At 38.6% G+C, this 21,018-nt stretch overlaps 1 protein-coding gene across 2 annotated transcripts; it reads left to right on the forward strand.

The window, feature by feature from the left end:
• Positions 1-615: 615 nt before the first annotated feature.
• Positions 616-19,471, forward strand: LOC136711340 (solute carrier family 35 member F5). Of its 2 annotated transcripts, XM_066687512.1 has the most exons (17): positions 616-695; positions 2,226-2,337; positions 2,727-2,791; positions 3,082-3,223; positions 3,889-4,038; positions 4,924-4,986; positions 5,975-6,056; positions 6,818-7,008; positions 7,543-7,624; positions 7,765-7,852; positions 8,639-8,694; positions 9,959-10,063; positions 12,153-12,312; positions 13,775-13,865; positions 13,953-14,107; positions 14,922-15,015; positions 15,807-19,471. In XM_066687512.1, exons 4-16 carry the CDS (start codon positions 3,089-3,091, stop codon positions 15,004-15,006), a joined length of 1,443 nt encoding a protein of 480 aa, XP_066543609.1. In that variant the 5' UTR covers positions 616-695; positions 2,226-2,337; positions 2,727-2,791; positions 3,082-3,088; the 3' UTR covers positions 15,007-15,015; positions 15,807-19,471. The 2 variants fall into 2 exon arrangements, with proteins under 2 accessions (XP_066543609.1, XP_066543610.1); XM_066687513.1 differs by lacking the exon at positions 2,727-2,791.
• The last annotated feature ends 1,547 nt before the right edge of the window (positions 19,472-21,018 follow it).

Here is a 21,018-nt window from a genome sequence, read left to right on the forward strand (position 1 = left end):
TATAACGACTACACATTTTGTCATATTTACATACAGTACTGTGCAAACGTTTTAGGCAGGTGTGCTGTAAATGCTGTAAAGTGCTTTAAAAAAATAGACATGTTAGTAGATTATATTTATCAATTAATTAAAAGCAAAGTGAGTGAACAGAAGAAAAATCGACATCAAATCCATATTTGGTGTGACCACCCTTTGCCTTCAAAACAGCATCAATGCTTCTAGGTACACATGCCTTTGTACTTTGAGAAGTGATGCACTAGAACATGCAAGATTGTGTGTTATCTTACCCAATTACTTCCAATATGATTGCAATGGACACTATTGTATGCTCTTATGTTAAGGTCTTGCATGTGAAGTATCATTAGGTACAACCTCAGTCGACTAATTTGTTTTCAGTACACGACCAAGTTCTCTTCTGGGGGCTGTAGTTTTTAAATCTGTGAACGCCAAAAAGTCGGGTCTCACCGATGTCTTCAGTTTTGCGCCGATCTGCGCGGCTCCACCAATGGCATCGGCGGGATTGTGCAGATCTGCGCAGAATTGCGGACGCGCCCTCAGCGACTGCATCTTCCAGCGTCGCACAAGATGACGTCAGCGTGGACCGGAGCAGTCACATGAGCAGGAAGGAACGTAGAGGGTCAGAGGGTGTCAGTGTTTACAGGCTGAGGTTGGAGGTATTTATTCTACACAAACAGGTACTGTAAAGACTATTGCACCGTGACGATTCATATAGTGATACAATACAGAGACAGCATTCAGTGTATGGAAATATGTCCCGCTGGCACAGCCATACAGGTAGATAAATAAGCCAGGTAGCCTAGTTACATTACCTTGCAATTGTTAATTAGCTGGACGATTTGTAACAGGAATGACTAGTTTATATCTGAATACACGCCAAGGGCTCATATTGTGTTTGAGTTTGTGCATTGTCGTGGTGTATCCTACAGGTAGATTAACCGTGTTGTACAGTTTTCTAACCTGGATTTTGACCTGGGGGTGTCAGATTGGACTTTCAAGACAGATATAATCGTTGCGTCCTCATATGCATTGCACCTCCATGCATGTGTCAGTGTTAGTGCACATACACGCTCGTATCCTGGTCGTTATTTGTGCATATCAACTTTACTTTGAAACTATTATTTGCGTATAGAAACTAATGCCACGTCGATTGTGTTTGTTGCAAATAGTAGCGAACGCCATCTCTTTAATTGCCCTAATCATTAACAATATGAGTAAGTGTGGAAATTCATAATGAAAAGTTTCAGGAGTAATGTCCTGCTGTAATGGAGAGTGGTCTGTTGCTTTATTGAGTCATACTGGGGATCTTTGGTGTCAGGTGGTGAATGAAATATTAATGTACCAGGCGAGCTGCAGCATAAGTTTCACTGACTGGGCTTTGTGTGTCTGCTGGCCTAATTTTATCAATACAAGCCGTATCACTGCATCAGATCTGCAGATATTACTTTCATAGTCTTTGGATTAAATTGAAATTGTTATTTAGATTCATATATTGTGTACTTCTTTTGCCAAATCCAATTATAGCTCTATGTTTTGTAGTGCTTTGTTGCTTTCATTTTAGAGTCTTCTCTAAGTTTTGTACAACCCAGTGTGTTGTAGCCAAATTAGGACCAGTCTAGGTGTAGCAACATTTGAAATACTGAATTGTTGTCTTAACCACCCAATTTATGTATTTAGTTATGTAATTTTCTTACTAGCCTAGGAATATAAAGGGTTAAACACAACATAATGTGGCTATGTACTGCATACATAACAATTCTATGCTATGCAGATGTAAACTTATATAATGTACCAAAGATCTGGTTCAATTGCCTTCCTGCTCTATGAGTTATACACAGTTATTTCAGTTTCTAAGAAGAGCAGCGATGGGCTTTGTGTATTTTCTGTTATTGTGTGCCTTAAATAACGGACACTTTAAGACCTGTTGGTTATGCATTTTGTGGGTCACCGACTACATGTTAAAATACAGATGCTGCCCTCAGACCAAGCATGGGTATTTACATCAGTGGAACAACTTAATGGCTATTTTGGGGTCTTGCCAGCCGCTCGAGCTATTGCTACAGTTTCATAAAGCCCCGGTGCAGACAATGGGACACCAGAAGAGTAAGCCTTCAAGGCCCTTAATTCATGTTGTGTGGCTGCCTTGACTTTCACCGATTTATATTTCATGTATAAATAGACTCCTCTGTTTTTCGTTGTCGTTTCAGTCCAGGATAGGTCACTGTGATGCACCACCTTGTCTGCAACGTCACCTTACTAGTTCACACGTTGACAGCTGGCTGATAGAGCAAGGGGAGCCGTCACCTTGTCAGAAGAAAGGTGTAGTATTTTTTTCTTTATCTGTTGTCCATTGGAATGTACCCCCGGAACTTTCGTCTATTGAGTCCCGTATATATTCTAGAACATAGGTCATCTCATCTAAATTCTCTTAATCTTGATTAGTAGAGTTTAACTTGTATCTCTGTAATAGAAGCTCCACTTGGATCATTCAGAACGGTGTTGCAGTCGCAGGTCATTTTAGTAAAGGCCTTGTGTTTATGCCTGTACAATACTTAGATTAACAATCAAATAATGAGCTCATTTTGGCAGCAGCAGTAACCTAATCTCATAAACATTATGTGACCTTTTTGGCAGTAACTGTCAGATTACAGTTTCATCTCATTTAGAAAATAACTAATAATAACTGTAGATTATACCATATTTTTCAGATTCCTGCCCAATAGCCTGACAAGGTGGCTAGTTATTGACTGATCCTTGTATCTGACCAAAACAGGTAAACACCATGAGAAAATGCCATTTAGCCTACATCCAAAATTAAAAGCTATAATTCAGAATGTTTTCTCCCAAGTCTGTTGCATGTCTTTTTATTCTTTGAACTTCCCTCTGTCCTGCCGTACACTTCCCAGTGTAGCAAAATACTGTGATTGTTGTCACTATTCATTGATGTATTTAGTAAAAATTTAAACGTAATTACCTTTTTGTGTGTTGCTAATAAGACATTGCCACTCTTATGTTTGAGTAGCAGTTTAACCGCATCCTAACGGTACATCGTTCATGTTGCAGTATCCCAATGGTTTGGATTTTTATCATGAACCGGATGAGCTCTCAGAGCAATGCTTCAGCTCAGCGGCGACGCATGGCTCTTGGTATTGTCATCCTCCTGCTTGTGGATGTAATTTGGGTGGCTTCCTCAGAGCTCACATCGGTATGTTAGGCATTCATGGTATCTCTCTCTCTCTCTCTCTCTAAATAACACACTTAGCTAGACCAAATTGTTCAGTGGTTATTGGCCAGTGACTAATGGCATTTAAAAAAAGATATCCTTCAGTAAAAAGTTTGCATTTATGTTCTATTCCCTCTCTTACCATAAAAAATATGAATAGTCTTCATCAAGATTATAACACAGTGTCTCACTAGAGCCTTCCACCTTATTTCTCTGAATATATTTATTTGCACTCTTGTCAGTGTCTGGGAAGGATATCCGATGCAGCTGAGGTACAGTCTACAGTGCTGTAGTATAGTACAGTGCATTTCACTTTGTTTCTAAGAATAAGCCATATTATAAAGATATTTTGTTAATTGTATGGTTTTAAAATAGGAGAGGAAGTGGGCAGTTATTTAAAACAGAAAGGAAGGAAGCATTTTCACTTGCTGTAAAATCACAGGAAATGCTAAATGAAGTGAGAATTCATGGGTAGGTCAGCGACCTGAATAAAGCCAGGCCGTCTTGCAGTGATGTTTTGCAGTCGGACATAACCTGAGTGTTGGAAGAAAGCAACCCTTTTTGAAATTCTGTTAACAGACTGCGGAATAGTTCCATGTTCTTGGAGCAAATGGTTCAATCATATCTTTCCCCCTCTTTCCTTCTAGTACATATTCAAGGAACAAGATTATAAAAAGCCTTTCTTCAGTACCTTTGCAAAGACCACCATGTTCCTCCTATACCTGCTCGGGTTCCTCGTGTGGAAGCCGTGGAGGCAGCAGTGCACCAGGGGTTTCCGAGGTCGACACGCAGCGTTTGTAAGATTTTGATTTTTTTATCTGACAATTTGCATCAAGATGAAGAGGTTTCAAATGGTGCTTTACTCACACTGTTGACAAGAAGATTTTCCAGTACATATGTAGCCTATACAGTTGGGTCCTTACATATTTGGACAGTGACACAATTGTTATAATTGTGGCTCTGCACGCCACCACAATGGATTTGAAAGGAAACAATCAATATGTGCTTTAAGTGTAGACTGTCATCTTTAATGTGAGGGCAGTTACATCCAAATTGGGTGAACGGTGTAGGAATTACACACATTATTATAGGTGGTCCCCCCAATTTTAGGGTAATTCGACAAACTAACATAATCATGAATTAAATTGTGAGTTTCAATACTTGGTTGCAAATCCTTTGCAGTCAATGACTGCCTGAAGTCTGAACCCATAGACATCACCAGATGCTGGGTTTCTTCCCTGGTGATGCTCTGCCAGGCCTGCACTGCAGCTGTCTTTAGTTCCTGCTTGTTCTTGGGCCGTTTTGCCTTCAGTTTGCTACTAAGTATTGAAACTCACAATTTAATTAATGATTATGTTAGTTTGTCCAATTACTTTTGAGCCCCTAAAAGTGGGGGGACCACATATACCAATAGGTGTAATTCTTACACCATTCACCCAATTTGGATGATTTACCCTCAAATTAAAGATGAAAGTCTACACTTAAAGCACATCTTGATTGTTTCCTTTCAAGTCCATTGTGGTGGCGTACAGAGCCAAAATGATGACAATTGTGTCACTGTCCGAATAACTGTATGTCAAAAACTATACAATCATACATATGTATCTGTTTCCCTTCTGATACATATCATTTTCTATGTATATATTCCCTTCTAATATATTATGTATGTATTTATTTTACAGTTTGCTGATGCAGAGGGATACTTCACAGCATGCACAACTGATAATGGTTTAAACAACTCCCTAGTAAGTACAGAGTTATGTACTGTTTTGAATCACGTATCATTCATTGCACAGTATATTTTGCAGGTATATTTAGTTGTCTTAGTCAAATCTGTCTGTGTTTCTGTACAATACATAATGTGACCAATTGAGATCTGTAAATTATTGTTACAGTTAAATGCAATGCCTTCCCTTACCCATAATCCGTTTCTGTACATTATTTAATTATTTTTATGCAATTTCTTTAAGTTTTACCTCAAAGGAACACTTTGTAATGTTTTCCGTCAGGATAACCAGAAAACGGGGCGACCGCAGTGCTTTTCTTGCGCTGATTACGAAAAAGTAAATTAGGCCACTTTGTATTTGAAGAAGGAAGAGGATAAATGTCTCCTCCTGCTGTTCTTGTCAGCAGTGACTACATGAAAAGCTTTCCTTTCAGCGCGAGTTTAGTCAGCCTAACTAAATATTTCTGTACCCCTGTCATGTCATTCTTCAGTGATGCATGTACGGCATTTGCTGAAATGAGCGCTCTGCGGTTTGATTAAATGGACTGGATTGGCGTTCTATCATTCCACCGCTCCTCCCGGACAGTCTCACTTCTCTTTCTCCACCAAAACACATGGATAGAAGATTTTACATTTTAATGCCGTGTCTCAGTTCATTAACATATCAAATTCAGTGTTCACCAATTGATCTCTCTCTTGCTGGTTGTTACTGCAACGAAAAGGGAACTTCTAACTAGGGAACTCACACAGGAATACCTACAGATCCACAGAGAGGCGCTGAGAATGATTTAAATGAGTGATGATGTGAGGGTTTCGTGTTTTTGTGAGGAACCTAAGCGATGCACTGAGTGGAAGCCGATCTGTTGAACGACATTTAAAAGCCGGTTCAGTTGTGGGGTGAAAAGAACGCGAGATGCGTGATATCGAAACGGCTGTGGCTCCTTGACTGTGATGTGTCTTTTTGTAGACCTGCTAAATAGCGTGAAACGTATTGTTCTCCCTCTCAGAGTGAGCCGCTTTACGTTCCTGTCAGGTTTCCAGACCTGCCCACGGAGAAAGCTAGCGACGCCAGCAGTGACTCTGAAGCATGTGAGTATGGAGAGATCCTTTTAAGATTGTGCCCCCGTGAAGAAGAGCAACATATGCCCTCAGGGCCTCTGTGGGACCCTCGCTGTATCGGGCTGTTTCCTTATCATCTCTGTGCACTTTCTATCCACCCTCACGAAGCTACAGTTTGCTCTCACAAGCTTTCATTTTGTAGAACATATTCTAGGGTTTCACAGCAGGTGGAGATGTTGAGCTCCGATTGAATCTGAGTCACAGATAAGTTCCCCTTCGATAAACATAGGCCGGTGTGCAAATCAAATCTGTATCTGCACCACAGACTAATCGATGGATGGCTTCGTTAGAGCAATCAAACACTACAGTGAGAGAGAGATTGCACTGGTTCTAACCTGCAGATATACTGAAACTTCATTGACCCTGCAAACCATTTCATTGTGTGTTATGTGATAGTGTCTGTATAAACTCTAGACACTAATGATATTGAATAATGCTGAGATTTATGGTGTACTTAAACTTAAATGTGATGGGATTTATTTGTCAATTTAAATAATGCAATGGAAAAATTAACCTGTTGTATTGTGTTTTGGCAATAAAAAAACTAAAAAAAACAAAAACTATAGATGAGCATTCTTGAGTGAAACCTGCTTTATCACACGCAATTGTTTTTGGCAGGAATACTTGCATTGATCCTCCAGCCGTTATGTGTTAAGATTTACCCTGAAATTGTTGTGTAACAGATACTAGTCAATCTATTTAAAAAGTCAATGTGTGTTTTTCCACTGCAGCTTCTAAAAAGACCCGCGTTCGATTTAGCAACATCATGGAGGTGCGGCAGCTTCCCTCCACGCATGCGTTGGAGGCTAAACTCTCACGGATGTCTTACCCGGCAGCAAAAGACCACGAATCGATGCTGAAAGCAGTGGGCAAGTTAACTGTAACGCAGGTGGCAAAAATCAGCTTCTTCTTTTGTTTTGTGGTGAGTGTCCTCACATGCACACCGTCCATGAGACATGCATTACTACCCAGCTTGCGAGAGACTATACGTATGCATCGTCTTCTCTCTTAAAGGACAACGGAGAGGAATACTATTAGGTATTTTGTCCCAGCCAAGCTTTCAATTACTTAATTGAACCCTTAATTGAACAAATAATTTCCTAAATCAGAGCCTTTTCGTTATTTTAAACAGTAGGGGTTTTAAGTTAAGTATACAATTGTATAAGGAACTTCTCTTATTAAGGAACCTTTTTCATCAGTTACACAGTTTAAAAAGTCAAATGTAAGCAAATTACTTCAATTAAAGGTTCAATTAAGTAATTGGGAGCTAATTGGGAGTATGGATAGCACCCACCAACCCACTATAGCTCAAGATTCACTTCCAGCCACAATTTAGTGTTTACAAGATAATGAGATGATATACTTGTGTGAAAATGTGGACATTTTTAAATTGGATTGTTATAGGACCAATGATATGGTATAAGATTAGTTTTTCATAATATCTATCTTCTTTCAGTGGTTCCTAGCTAACTTCTCCTATCAAGAAGCGCTCTCCGACACACAGGTCGCCATCGTGAACATTTTATCGTCCACCTCCGGTGAGTCCCGTGATCGCAGCGCTCTGGGCTGTTACTCTGCTCTTCATTACACCGTCTACACCGGATACAGACTCGCATATTTTTAAATTCCGGCCTGTCTTTCCAAATCAACACAGCAGCCTGCTCCTCTCTGTCCTCAGGTCTGTTCACTCTGATTCTCGCAGCGGTGTTCCCTAGCAACAGCAGTGACCGCTTTACGCTCTCTAAGCTTTTAGCCGTGATTCTGAGGTGAGTAAACCGGCCGAGAGTAAAGTTCTCCATTTGTGGTATTGACAGACATAAACACTGCTGAATTTCAGGATGCTGTCCACAAAGAAGGGTTTATGTCCTTGGGGGGAGTCCTTCCTTTTCATTTCTTTATTGTTTACAGTGTCTTGGTAAAGCTTTTATACATTGCCTTTTATTGATGGTAAAGTAGACACGCTTATACGATAATAGATACTTCATGCATTGATGTGAATAGGTTTCTACGCAACATAACACACCCACTCGGAAGAGCCATGTGCTCCGTCTGAGATTGAATAGCATCGAATCATGATTTAGAGGGAAGCCAATTCCATCCGTCTCTCCAGCTGGCAAATGACATTTCATAATATGCAAGGTGTGCAAAAACACTTTCAGTGCTGCCCAAATACGTGTGCAGTTCTGTAATGCCAGGGACTTAATGAGGATAATCTGTTGTGAGAAGGCCGCGTTGGGGATCTTCCACGGATATTACCTCATGTCTGATGAGGGCCGGACCTCCATTCCGGAGTTAAATAGTGCAGGTGACCAACTAAATTTAGGTGAATTTAATGGACTGATTTCCTTCCAGTTGTCACTATACAAATCCTGCATCCTGTTATATATCCTACGATAATGACACCCATAAAAAAACTGTTTGCCCGAATTGTGGCCATAAATTGAGTTTATTACCATAAGCACTTTTTTATTTGACGTTTTGTTCATTTTAGGCTGTAAAGCTACTGACTGGTTGTAAGAGTATTAAACTTGACTTTTTTCTTTGTTTTCCAGTATTGGTGGAGTTGCGCTTGTGAGTTTGTCAAGTTCGGAAGGGACAAACACAATAGGTAACTTATTTATTCATTGAAATTGAACATCTGAACTGGTTTTTGCCCCATTTACTTGTCTAACAGGATTTCATCATCATAATTGGTTTCTTAATATGAAATACAATTACAATAAATGTCCTGTTTTTTATTGGATCTGAACACGTGCCCCCTAGTGGGGACATAGAAGTATTTTGTTTTTTCACAAGACCTGGTATTAATAATGTATATATTGTAGTATAATTATGTATTAATTCTACACACAAGAAAACAGCAAAACATGTGTATCAGATGCAGAATAAAATCGCAAGTCTTTCTATAAATCTCCTGATTTCCCTTGTACATCCCATTGCTCCATTATCAGAGCAGTAACATTTAACAGCAGGGAAATATTCTCCGAACTGGCCCAACGTGAGAGAATTTAAATCCAAGTCTATAACCCTGACTATAAAACATAAGTGCTTTGAAGTAATAGACGTAAATGGGAGCAGGCCTCGTTATCAGGTAGCGCTACATTCTCTCTGGCAGTCTGTCAGATTTCAATCCAAACCACATGATTAAAAAAAATACATTAATGTAGCTGACATCTGCCAAGGACAAGTCTGAAGATAAAAAAAAAAAACGAGGTGGAAAAACTTTTCTGTGGTTTGATATAAAATCTTACAAAAGTATATACAATACGTTTGAATAAGGTCTTTATTCATTGATGCTTTAAGAGAGTGGATAAAAGCAACACAACAATAAAAAATATATAGAAAAATAAACGAAAAGCTTCTTGCAGAAACGTGGGCTTGTTTTACCCGCAGATCGTTAGATCTGACGCACAGGTTCATATTTGTTGCCCAAAAACGTAAAATCTATCATTAAAACTAGGGTTCAAAGCGTGTCACGGCCTCTGACATGAAACACAGACCATAGATGCAGTTGTTTTTATGATATTACAGAGCGCGGCTGTTTATCTTAGCTGGTCTGAACGATGTATCCCAGATGTTTGTGGGAAGGGCAGTTCAGGAGTCCGCGCTAGGTGCACAGATGCGATAATTGATTTCCCTCCCAGACAGAATAGCAGCGAACCTCAATACACTGCAGGTCTTGTGCCTCGGACCACATGGCGAGCTGCTGATAAAGAAGATGTATGGGCAGACAGCAGCTCGGGCTGCAGTTAGGTGGACCTTTGCTACAACAAAACCCCAGAGTTTTAACAGAAGTGAGGTTTTTCTGACTGTGCCAGTTATTCCCCAGTTCTCCGTTTGCTGCCTCTCTCTCTCTATCCTCTCTCTGGAAGGTTCCCTCTGGTCGCTGATGGGAGCTGTACTCTATGCCGTGTACATCGTGATGATTAAGAGAAAAGTCGATCGGGAAGATAAACTCGATATACCCATGTTTTTCGGTGAGTCGAACACTAATCCAATCCTATTCTTCGATAATTGGGGGAAGAGAAGTATTTCGGATGACGGCGATGATTATTATTAACATATATATCCCAGAGTGCTTTGCAGGTTGCTGGGGACTCACTTTACATGTCCCTCGGTGTCTGTACAACTATTTAAATCCGTTAAACTAGAAAAGGGCTAATCTGAGATGTTTAGAAAGTGAGCAGGATGCATTAAAATTAAATCTATGAAATCCCAAAACTGAGTGTCAAATACTTATATATATGTTGTGTTGCTCTTCTTTGATAAAAGATTAGTTGTAAGCATTAAATGAGTTAGTTAATTGAGGATATTGTGTGGTGGGACTCCTAAACTCCTCTTCTCCCCATTTCACTTATCCCACAAAAGTTCTTGTTTTCCACCAACAACAAGCGTGATTTAAACTTTCCTCCCACAGACGCAGAGTGCTGCCGGAGTTAGTATTCCCCTTTGAGATAAGTGCTCTGGGTTTGCTGTATCACGAATATGTCACAATCTGTTTTTCTCATGTGCCCCGCGCAATCACGAAGAGTTTTAATTATGGTGGAATTTACAGGGTTATAAAGGTCGCCACAGCGGAGAGCTACTTGACAATTATTCATTTCCACAAAGTGCCAATGGTATGTTTTTATAATTATATTTTCAGTGAATCTGTGACTTTTCATACTTGCAGCTACTAAGTACAGAAGCAGTGCTGAATATTGCAGATGCTCGAGTGTCACTGCAGTCTGATAGACCAAGATGCATCTTTTCACATTGGGATACCTCGGTTCGTCCCGTCTTTGGTTAAGCCTGTTTTATTGATAAGCACCTGCTACTGACTAAAATGAGAGGAGGAAAACAGAATTTGTCATTTAATTATAAGCTCTGTTTGTGTTTAGATTGTTAAGAAGTCGGTATAGTATTTTATATATCAGATAATTTTACTTAGACATTGTGAGTGGAAGACATTTTTTCTCCTCGTGTGCTTTTAGACTATCTAATGTGTCCTGAGATGGTTTTAAGCTCTCCAGCCTTACTTATCTCACAAGACTGGGGGAAATGTCTCTCTTGGAGGATGAGGATGTTAGTTTCTCAACTGAACGTGTACTGATAGTCACACGTATTGTATCGTCCATGTTTAAGACATTATCAGAACCAAGCGGGTCTCCGCGCCTTAGTGCAGCCGATTTCGAATCCCTCCACTGTCTCTGACTCTCTTCTATTGTGTGTCTCTCTTCCTGGAATCGGCCACAGTGGGAATGACTTCTTTGCTGCAAGAACGCAATGATCTGCCTTCCCCCTCCTTCCGCAGGGAGAAAAGCCAGTCTGCGAGGGCGGACTAGCCTCTAGGCCAAGCCTTTGGTTTCCACAGACTAACCACACTGGGATTTCATCCGTCTGAATCGCTTGACGTTCCTATCGTACACCTCTTGAAATTAGGGCTGGGAAACTTGTGAAAACTTGTGCTTTTGTGTCTTTATACCTGTCGCCCTGGGAAGCTTTGACCGTTGAACTGAGTGCTGAATTTTATTCCATTCATCGAGTCCCATGTGGGGACGTGGTTTTGACATGGACTATTTTAAGCTGATTCTCCGAGTTAATTGGGCCGTTTTCAACTGGTAGACGATGCTCTTCTCTCAAGATGTCTGCCGCTCTGATTGCACACACGGAGGCTGCGATAATATCAGTGCTTCGCCCCCCATCCTTGATTCATAATTCTGAGACGCCGGTCTTCACTGCGCATTTTAATCTGGAACGAATGTGGGCACTCGTCCTTTCTCCTCCCTTTCTATGACACATTTATCACATTGCACATTGCTTTTATAAGAATCATCAAATCAAGGAGATGAAGACAATGTTTATCATTACTTTGGTTCCTGTCAGACCCCGAAGGACTTCACAGCCTTTCTCCTGCATACACGCAGACGCACAATCTGTCCTTGGATGTCTGAAAGCTTATGGTCACATATACGCTTAGACTAATAATTGAGTGATATGTTGGCGGCAATATGTCGAGAATGTATTTTTTGTTTCTGTATTTCTAATCTTGGGTTTTCTTTTTCTCTGTGTCCCTCTCCATATTAGGTTTTGTTGGTCTGTTTAACCTACTGCTGATTTGGCCAGGCTTTTTGCTGCTGCACTACACTGGGTTTGAGGTCTTCGAATTACCCAGCAAGCTCGTTTGGATGTATATCATCATAAACGGTCTGATTGGAACGGTCCTTTCAGAGTTTCTATGGCTATGGTAAATTGTTCTTCAGCATAACATTTCATTAAGCTTGCATTTATATAAGAATGTAATATATATACACATATACAGTAGGTTGACAAATTAAAGGAAAACCCACATAAAGTGTCTCAGTCAGATTGTACGAGTCTCTGGACTCTACTGGAGGGATGAACACCATTCTTCCAAAAGATATTCCCTCATTTGGGGTTTTGATGATGGTGGGGGAGAGCGCTGTCTAACATGTTGGTCCACAATCTCCCATAGGTGTTCAATTGGGTTGAGATCTGGTGACTGTGAAGGCCATAGCATATGATTCACATAATTAATAATGACCCCTCTTTTAAGTCACTTAGATTCTTTCCTCTTGCCATCTTGATCCAAAATCAAGGTCAACTTGGTCTGCTCAGCATTTGTATACATGCCACAGCTGCATTGTTAATTGCTAAATTGTATAATTCAGAGCACCAGTTTGGAGACATCTGCATTCGTTATGTTCCTCCACTCATTTATTCAGGTTTTTCCTTTAATTTGTCACCCGTCTAGTTATATATGACCCAGGTTCAGCATATAGTGGTTTTAAAAATTACCTAAAAGCCTTTTCATTTGGAAACGTTACTTCTCTTTGTGCCAGTATATCTATGTTGTCATTGCACAGTTTCTTTTCAGGTTACTAGAATGTCAAATGATGCAAATTGGATGCATACACTATTTTGATTAGTTATTAACAGTATATCACTGATGTAATTATGGTACATTGGTGTCAACAGTGGGATTAACCAAGTCGACCTTCATTAAGGACCACAACCTAGTATTCTGTACTGAATTGTTTATTGGAAAAGGCCTGTTTCATAGACGGATGTTTAACACAATGGAAATGGTCATGAATAATTTAGTTTGCAACTCGAGTAGCGTTTAAACTCACTCATCTCACATGAATCTTTAAAGCGGTTAGCTTGTTCTTTCATTGTTTGGGTGTCATTAAAACTAAATTCTTTAAAAGGACTTATTTTCTTCTCAGAAGATAGTTTCTACATCTGAACCAACCCCATTGTTATTTATTAATCCCAGCTATATAATATTACCGTTTACCCCCCCGATCATTAATACGATTTACGGTATCTAAGAAAATAGTGGCACTAAAATAAATTCTGAAAAGACATGCTAGCTGCTCCCTCGGCGTCGGCGCCATTGCCAGCTCCTAAAGACCAATTAAGGTAGAAATTAATGACTTTACTCTTCGTTAGTGGTGCACAGCTCTTTGTTCTTTCACTGAAACTAGTGTTCTTGGACTCTCCGGATGGATTTGTTTAACTGCAAACGAGCCTTTTTAAAGACGGTTTTTAGGATTAAGTTTTGTAGCGGGTCTTAAGTAACAGGGCACTGAGAAGTAGAGCTACAGTGTAGACTTTCACATTGAAATGACCTGCCTGGTGGCAGTCTGTTAGTCTGGGTGCTATAATCTGTTTTCCTTGTTTAGGGGATGCTTTCTCACCTCATCCCTGATTGGCACCCTGGCTCTGAGCCTTACCATCCCTCTGTCCATTATAGCCGATATGTGCATGCAGAAGGTAAGGGAACATCTCGTATTCTTAATTTCTGTCGTTTGAAATCACACAGGCGGACGACCAGACTGACGTGACTTCTGTCTTTCCCAGGTGCGGTTCTCCTGGCTCTTCTTTGCCGGGGCCATTCCTGTGTTTCTGTCCTTCTTCATTGCCACCCTGTTGTGCCACTACAATAACTGGGACCCCGTGATGGTGGGAGTCAGGAGGGTGTTCGCCTTCATCTGTCGAAAACATCGGATCCAGCGGTAGGGAGAGGGCACGGACGCGTGTGGGAGTTTGAGCTCGTTAAGAGATGTTTTTTTCTCTTGCTCTAGATTGTTAATTTCATAATTAGGACGGTGCTTTCTAATGAATAGTATGTTGTTGTGCATGTTGCTATTTTTGTGTGAATATCCTGTGCCTTGATTTGTCATTTCACTCGTTTCATTTGACTCTTTTAAAACTATTTTTGTGCCTTCATATTTTTATATAGTTATAATTAATTAATTAATGAGCAGATCATTAAAATACACTAATTAGTCTTGGTAAAACAATACGGGAGTTTGACAGTCTTGCTGAAATCCAAAAGTCGGAGTATATTCCCTTAATTAACTCTCACTGAGGTCCCTGAAAACTAATCGGTTGTGTCCTGTCAGATATTTTGAGTTTAAACGTTCAACAGAATTTTATTTAATTACGTAATAAAATAAGGCAAATTCACAAAGACCCTTAGGTTTCTAGTATTGATTGCACAACAAGTATTGGTAGTGGATTTAAACAAATCGAAAATATGAAAATGAAACAAAAGTTATCAATTTTAAGCTATTGTAACTCAAGTATTAAGAGTATCCATTCCTAAGTCACTTAATGTTGCAGTTTATCGTTTTGTACGTGCAATTTCAGTTTCTTAAATGAAAGAGCTCCCCAGGGGACAGTAGTTGATTTAAATGATTACCTTTTATAATCAATACAATTGTTTCTTTCTGTTTTGATGACTTCTAGGAGCTTAGAAGGAGCGAGAGTTGGTTTTGGCCTCAGTAGTTGTGTTAATGAGTTAAAGAGGTGTCGTATATTACACAGAACCCCGGAGGACAGCGAACAGAGTGAGAGCCTCATTCCCATGCATGGCGTCTCTCAGGATGAGGCCACCAGCTGCTGCTCATAAGCCAGAGGTGTAAGTATTATAGGATCACACCTTTCGGGTCAGTTTGATTGTAGTTTCCCCGTTTTGAAGAACATAATCATGTTGACAGGATCAGGAAATCTCCTACAGGTATTCAGTTTGGCCTTTCAATCCAAAATGCTTCCAAAGTTATCTGTTCCGTCAACACTCTCTGAACTTCCTTGAAGACAGTTATTTTGACATGTTTCCTTTGCATGTTTTATGAATTCAAATGCAAATGTGTTCTCTCTCAGCCATGCCGTTTTCATCCATGTAACACAGCTGCTGTTAAAGGTTTCTTATATTATTTGGTGTCTGAGATTCGTGGCGTTTTGTTGACTTCAGTATAAGGAGTTATAATTCATGCACATGAAGATTAATTATATCTAAATCACCGAACATCTGTTGAGAGTTGACTATAATTCAATCAATGGGAATAGGAAATGTGGACACGCACATCCTCTAAATATTTGCCGTAGCTTCAGACCTGTTGTTGATGGCAGAATTCAGATATGGATCTAGTTTGTACAGGGTCATTAGTGTATGTATTTTTTCATACCGTGTTACAGTTTGCAAAGCCAGAAAAAATGTACTTCCTGTTTATCAAATACAAACATCTGAAGAATAGAGGTTTCTCAGCATTTTCTTGGCACAACATATTGTTTGATTTAGTTTTTTTGCTTTTTATCTCTTGAATATTATTTGTTTTTCTGATTGTTTTGTTTTGATAAAATAATGAATAATTGAATTGAAAACAATGGAAAATCAAACCGTAACATATTATTTCATCACTTTCTTCTCAGATTCGGTAAGAATACAATCCGACGTGACAATCCTGGAGAAGACTGAAGGAAACGTTATTTTCCAGTGCCTCTTTTTATCTTGATCTTTTTCTTCATATGAAATTCAGACAATTGATCCCTGCTCTCTGATTTGCTCCTCATTCAGAGCTTCTTTAGATTTAACTTTTTAATGGTACACGCGTCTGCAGACGTGGAAGAAAATCCGCGGCCGACCTGTGGAGGAACCGACCTGTCTTTCTGAATGTAAACGTAAAAAAAAACACAAAATGGGGAGACCACTTGAAACGCAACGCATTCGTGGAACACTACAGCACAAAAACAATCCATCGTTTTATATTTGTCCGTTGTCGGTCGATGCTGGCTAAGCGAAAGGTGTACCGAGAGGTAAGCCGCGTGTAAATAATCGAACTGGTACGACTACCAAAAATGTCAAGCTGAATTATCAGAAGCGTTTACTTGTCGTCCGTTTGGAATATTCAGAACCTGTACATAAGAAGTCTAATATGAATAAAGAGGTATTATATTTTATCATGATGAACAGAAATGTAGATGTAGTGAAGAGTAATGAGTGAAGGCCATCCCTTGAATTGTTATCGGACCTGAGCAACACTAAGATGTTATTTTGTAATGCTAGAGAAGATGCCACAACTCAAACACAGCACAGTTAAGACCGTTCATACCCCGATTGGCCCTCCTGTCCTTTGGAAGGTACAATCCTGGTGCGTTATGTGACGTGTGACCTGGGAATTGCACTTATTGATAGACTTACGACCCGCAGACACAGAATCCCACACGTTGAGTGTCAAGTAGCAAACTGGAGCACAGGAACAATTCGAAATCTGATACAAATGTATTTGAAATGTCATCTACCTCTGTACCAACCCACCACACTCCAGTGATGTAACGGAAATTAATAGATTCGGATTGGAACGCTTGATGGCAATAATGTGTTTAATCGTGGGCGTGTTCTCGATCTCTGTGTGTTTTGTTGAATCTGATATTGTTTTTTGATGGATTGTCGTCTTTGTTTTCTTTTGAGGAAGAACTGTAAATCACCTGCATTTTCCTGTTATTAATTTTTGAACCGTTTTGCATATTGTATCAGAGTATGTCTTGTCTTCTCCTGTGTGGCTTCCCCTTGGACTGGCATATGAGCCATTGCTGTTAAAAAAAGAGATTGACATGACTTCTTAAAGCCAAGTTCCTTGGAGCGAATTTGCAGCTCACAAAACTGGAGAATTCATCCAGCAGAATGGGAAATGTTGAGCTAGTATTTGGCTAAAATGCCCTTCTGTTTAATTTCTGCTTTCGGATTTGAGTTCAGTGTTATTTCAAAGTCCTTTTCTATTAATCTCATAAACTGTGCAGTGCTAATATGCTTTCCTTTAAACTCTTAAGAAGCCTTTTTCATTGAGCCGTCGTTTTTAAGGAAAATAACTTTAAGGAGGAACCTAGACGTGCAAGATAAGGAACAAGTACAGACGGAAATAACAGGAAAACATTACTGTGATGCCAGCTAGAGCTCATAAAGCTGTCTTGTCAGTCACATCGGTTTTATTAAGTGTTAAGATGACATTTATCAGCTTAATTAGAAGTCCTAGTATGTGTCAAACCCTTATTTGCCTTTAGGATCGCTACACATCCGTTTTAATATTTCAAACTATTTATCTGGTAGCTAAAATGCATCTCACTACAGCCAGGGCAAGTTTAAACACACGTATACATAGTGTACAATATTTCAGTGTTTGATTAAATACAAAATTAAAATTAACTTTGATCTGTTTGAATATGTATAAAAACGTTTTTTTTAAAACCTTTTCTTTTATGGAATATAATTATTCTGAATCTACAAATGGTGCTTTTACCGTGTGTGTATAAGATAAATTGAATGACTTAGGGGTCTCAGGTAATGTGGGAACTGTGAGAGAAGTCTTTTTGCTGAAGGTCAGACATTTTCTATTGTTTGTAAAAACCCGTCTTTCCGTTTTTGAAGAGCCTTTTTTTCTATATATTTTACATTTAAACTGATATTTCTTGTGAAGGATTTTTAACTGTGACCATGTATAACACTAAAGAGGAGAGCAGAACTAAGCTGTTATATTATATACTTTGTTTTCCTCCTTTACAATGCATAATGGTTGTTTTTATACCATGAATGTGTCCGATGTATTGTAGGCTTTTGCCCCCACTTTCTCAGTTCATGAAACGGTTAAGTTTGTTCTGGAAACACAATTCATGATCTGTGGTGAACAAAGTATTCCAGGGATTTTTGCAAATGGGTGAATTCCTTATGGCCTATTTGCCTTACTCTGAAAGATTCCTTATGCATGTTTTATGTTTTGTTTTTGAATATGTGAAATAAAACTATTTTCAGAATAACACCATCCGGTCATAATTCAGTCAGTTAGCGTTAGAGAGATGCAGTAGCATGCAGATGTAATCATACCACTCAGATAGTGTTATGAAATGTGGATTTACCAAGACAATGCAGGTGTACACTCAGTATTTATCTATACAAATGATTCAAAGGAATTAATTGTGTATCAATATTGTATGTAAAAGTAGCATATCTGTCAGCTATAGTTATTTTTATTTATAAGTACACGTTCACATTTTTAAAAGTAAACAAAACAGTATAGCATGGAAGTGTATCTGTTTTTCTCCTATGATCAGATGATTAAGGAAACAAAATCTGTCACAATCTCAACAATCCACAATCCAATGAAAACATGTGGAAGTTGGAGGACTTGTGCATGGAGCTGTGGGTTGGATATCCCTTCTGAAATGGTGACGGATCGTTTAAAAGGCAACACGAACCACCCCATCCTTGTTAACAAAGCAAAGTAATTAGCTACTTGGGAATGAATTAGAACGTCATATATTGAGACAGAAATGCTACCGATACATACTGTATTGATTAGTTAAGCAATTAAACACTTTTATTTGTATATTGTAAATTGTTGAGAGAAAACAAATCTTCCATAATTCTATATACTGCCAATGTAATATAAATATCATCCCTTCATAAGAAATAATCTGGAAGAATTGTCCTGTCTGTACTATAGCAAATACCCTTTTCTCCAACGTGTACAATGATTTGTCTATCCTTCAGTATGGTTGTGTAGTAATAAGTTTCCTGCTCTGCAATGTCCAAAAACAGTTATTATAAAACCGTCTAACAGTAAGTCAACCTTCCACAAATGTATAGACCTGCCAGTTATCTCACTGAGGAATTTGTTCCTTTTTTTTGTTAGTTGAGAAGTGCAATCACCGAAGTGCAATTTGCACCATGTTTTGTTCAATGAAAAGCCCATGGTAGTTACACCAATACCTCCACATTACCTATGAGTAAGTATGCATATGTGACAGGGTGCCTAATGTTTGTTTTAGTATTTTCTCTCCTCTGTCTTTGGACACGAACACATTGGCACAGTAATTAATGTATACGTGCTTCGGATATTGATTGATTGTGTCTTCCCCCAAGTCTGAGTCAGTGACGCTACAGTAACACAGTTCAGCCATTTTATATTTTAGCTCAGGCCCTGGCTGTCCTTCAGACTGAAAGTACTCGTGTCCAAGTGTTTTGCTCTCTGTGTAGTATACCAGTTTGTATTGTAATGGTTTCAGTTGATTGTGTAATATAAACAGTGTGACATATTTTCAAATTGTGGGTGTCTGGTGTTATTTATTACACACACACACACACACATCTTTTTTTCATTGACTTCTGAATAAAACAAAATAAAGGTATACTAGGAAACCATTTTTTGTTTAATTACAGGACAGCTGATGGTTAAATTATAATTGGCAGTCTTTTTGCAGCATTGCTTTGGGCTGCATTGTAAAATTGTGTTTGGAGATTACTGTGTTAATGATAATTAATTGTTAAGCAACATTAGCTTTCTAGCTCTGTGTCAATGAATATTATCTATTAAGGAAGTATATATATCTGGAAGTCCAAGTCTTTATTATAACGGGGATAAAGTGTAAAGTTCAGTGAGGTGGGGCGCTTTGAGTTCGAAAGTTCAGAAAATTATTGCTTTGAATTATTATTTATTTATTTTTGGCAAAATAATTCTACAAATTAAGATAGTTGCAGTTCTTTTCCATGTTAAATAACTTTTAGTAATGATCGTACTTAATGTCATTAATGATAATCTTTTTGAATCCTTAAATATGATTATGGTTGGTTGAAAAATATAAAATCAGTTTCTCTTTAATACATTTTATGACTGTAAAGTATTTTAATAGTTTTGAAGGTGACTGAATTAACACATAGCAGCACTTTTCTGTGTGAAGCCAGGTGAGAAAATGGAAAAGGAGAAGGTATAGACGCTAGAATAAGTGTTATTCAAAATAACTATTGAATAGTAGTCCTACATTAATTTACTGAATATTACAACAGTATTTTGCATATCTTACACTGATTCAACACGTTTATTTTCTGCATAATAGAATTTGTTTTATTTTGTTGCTTATAAGGAAAGGTTTGAAGAAACTCAGTTGTGTAAATGTGGGAAAAGGGGAAATTGGGAGAAATACAACTTGTGTTGTCTCTTCCAGACAGTCTCCCTTATACACTGAACACACAATTTCCTGCACTCCAATATTGGATTGGAACTTGGCCCCCTTGACTAAATTATAAATTATATATAATCAGTATAATTAGCAAAATAAAAATCATTAACAAAGCAAAATAAAGAACAGCTATTGTGCTATATAAACAACTTGAACTTTAGCTTGAACTGAACCATATCAAAACATACACCTGCGTGATTATGATTTTTAAATTGCAACCAACAGCCCATCATTGTGTTTATAAGAAACTCAGACATCCTCAAGCCTGCGACAGATATTTTCCATTATCAGACGGTTACACACATAAACAATAAGTTTTTTACTATTACTTTCATTCTTGTGATGACCACTCGATGTATTGTAAGTCTGACGTTGGTCTTCTTTCATTTCCTGAACTTTGTGCAACAGTTGGACATTTGACCTCTTGGAATATTTCCTAAATGTTGTTGAATTAGCTGTATACATTATTAACCACAGCATTCCTCAGCGGCAGATTTAATTGATGCGTGAGGACTGGGACAGGCTAGGTCAGGGATAGCTAAATTAATCTGTGCTTTGTCAGTGCATGCCTGTTATATATCTATTTTTACTCCTTCATCCTTACAAATACTTTATTTAGATAATGTATTATTAT

Source organism: Amia ocellicauda, chromosome 16 (assembly GCF_036373705.1).
Source record: "Amia ocellicauda isolate fAmiCal2 chromosome 16, fAmiCal2.hap1, whole genome shotgun sequence".
NCBI lineage: Eukaryota > Metazoa > Chordata > Actinopteri > Amiiformes > Amiidae > Amia > Amia ocellicauda.

Coding starts and splice junctions, on each gene's coding strand:
- LOC136711340 (XM_066687512.1), top strand. CDS start 3,089: ATGGTTTGGATTTTTATCATGAACCGGATGAGCTCTCAGAGCAATGCT. Junction 4,987..5,974: donor ATGGTTTAAACAACTCCCTA/GTAAGTACAGAG, acceptor TCTCCCTCTCAG/AGTGAGCCGCTTTACGTTCC. Junction 7,853..8,638: donor CTTTTAGCCGTGATTCTGAG/GTGAGTAAACCG, acceptor TTTGTTTTCCAG/TATTGGTGGAGTTGCGCTTG.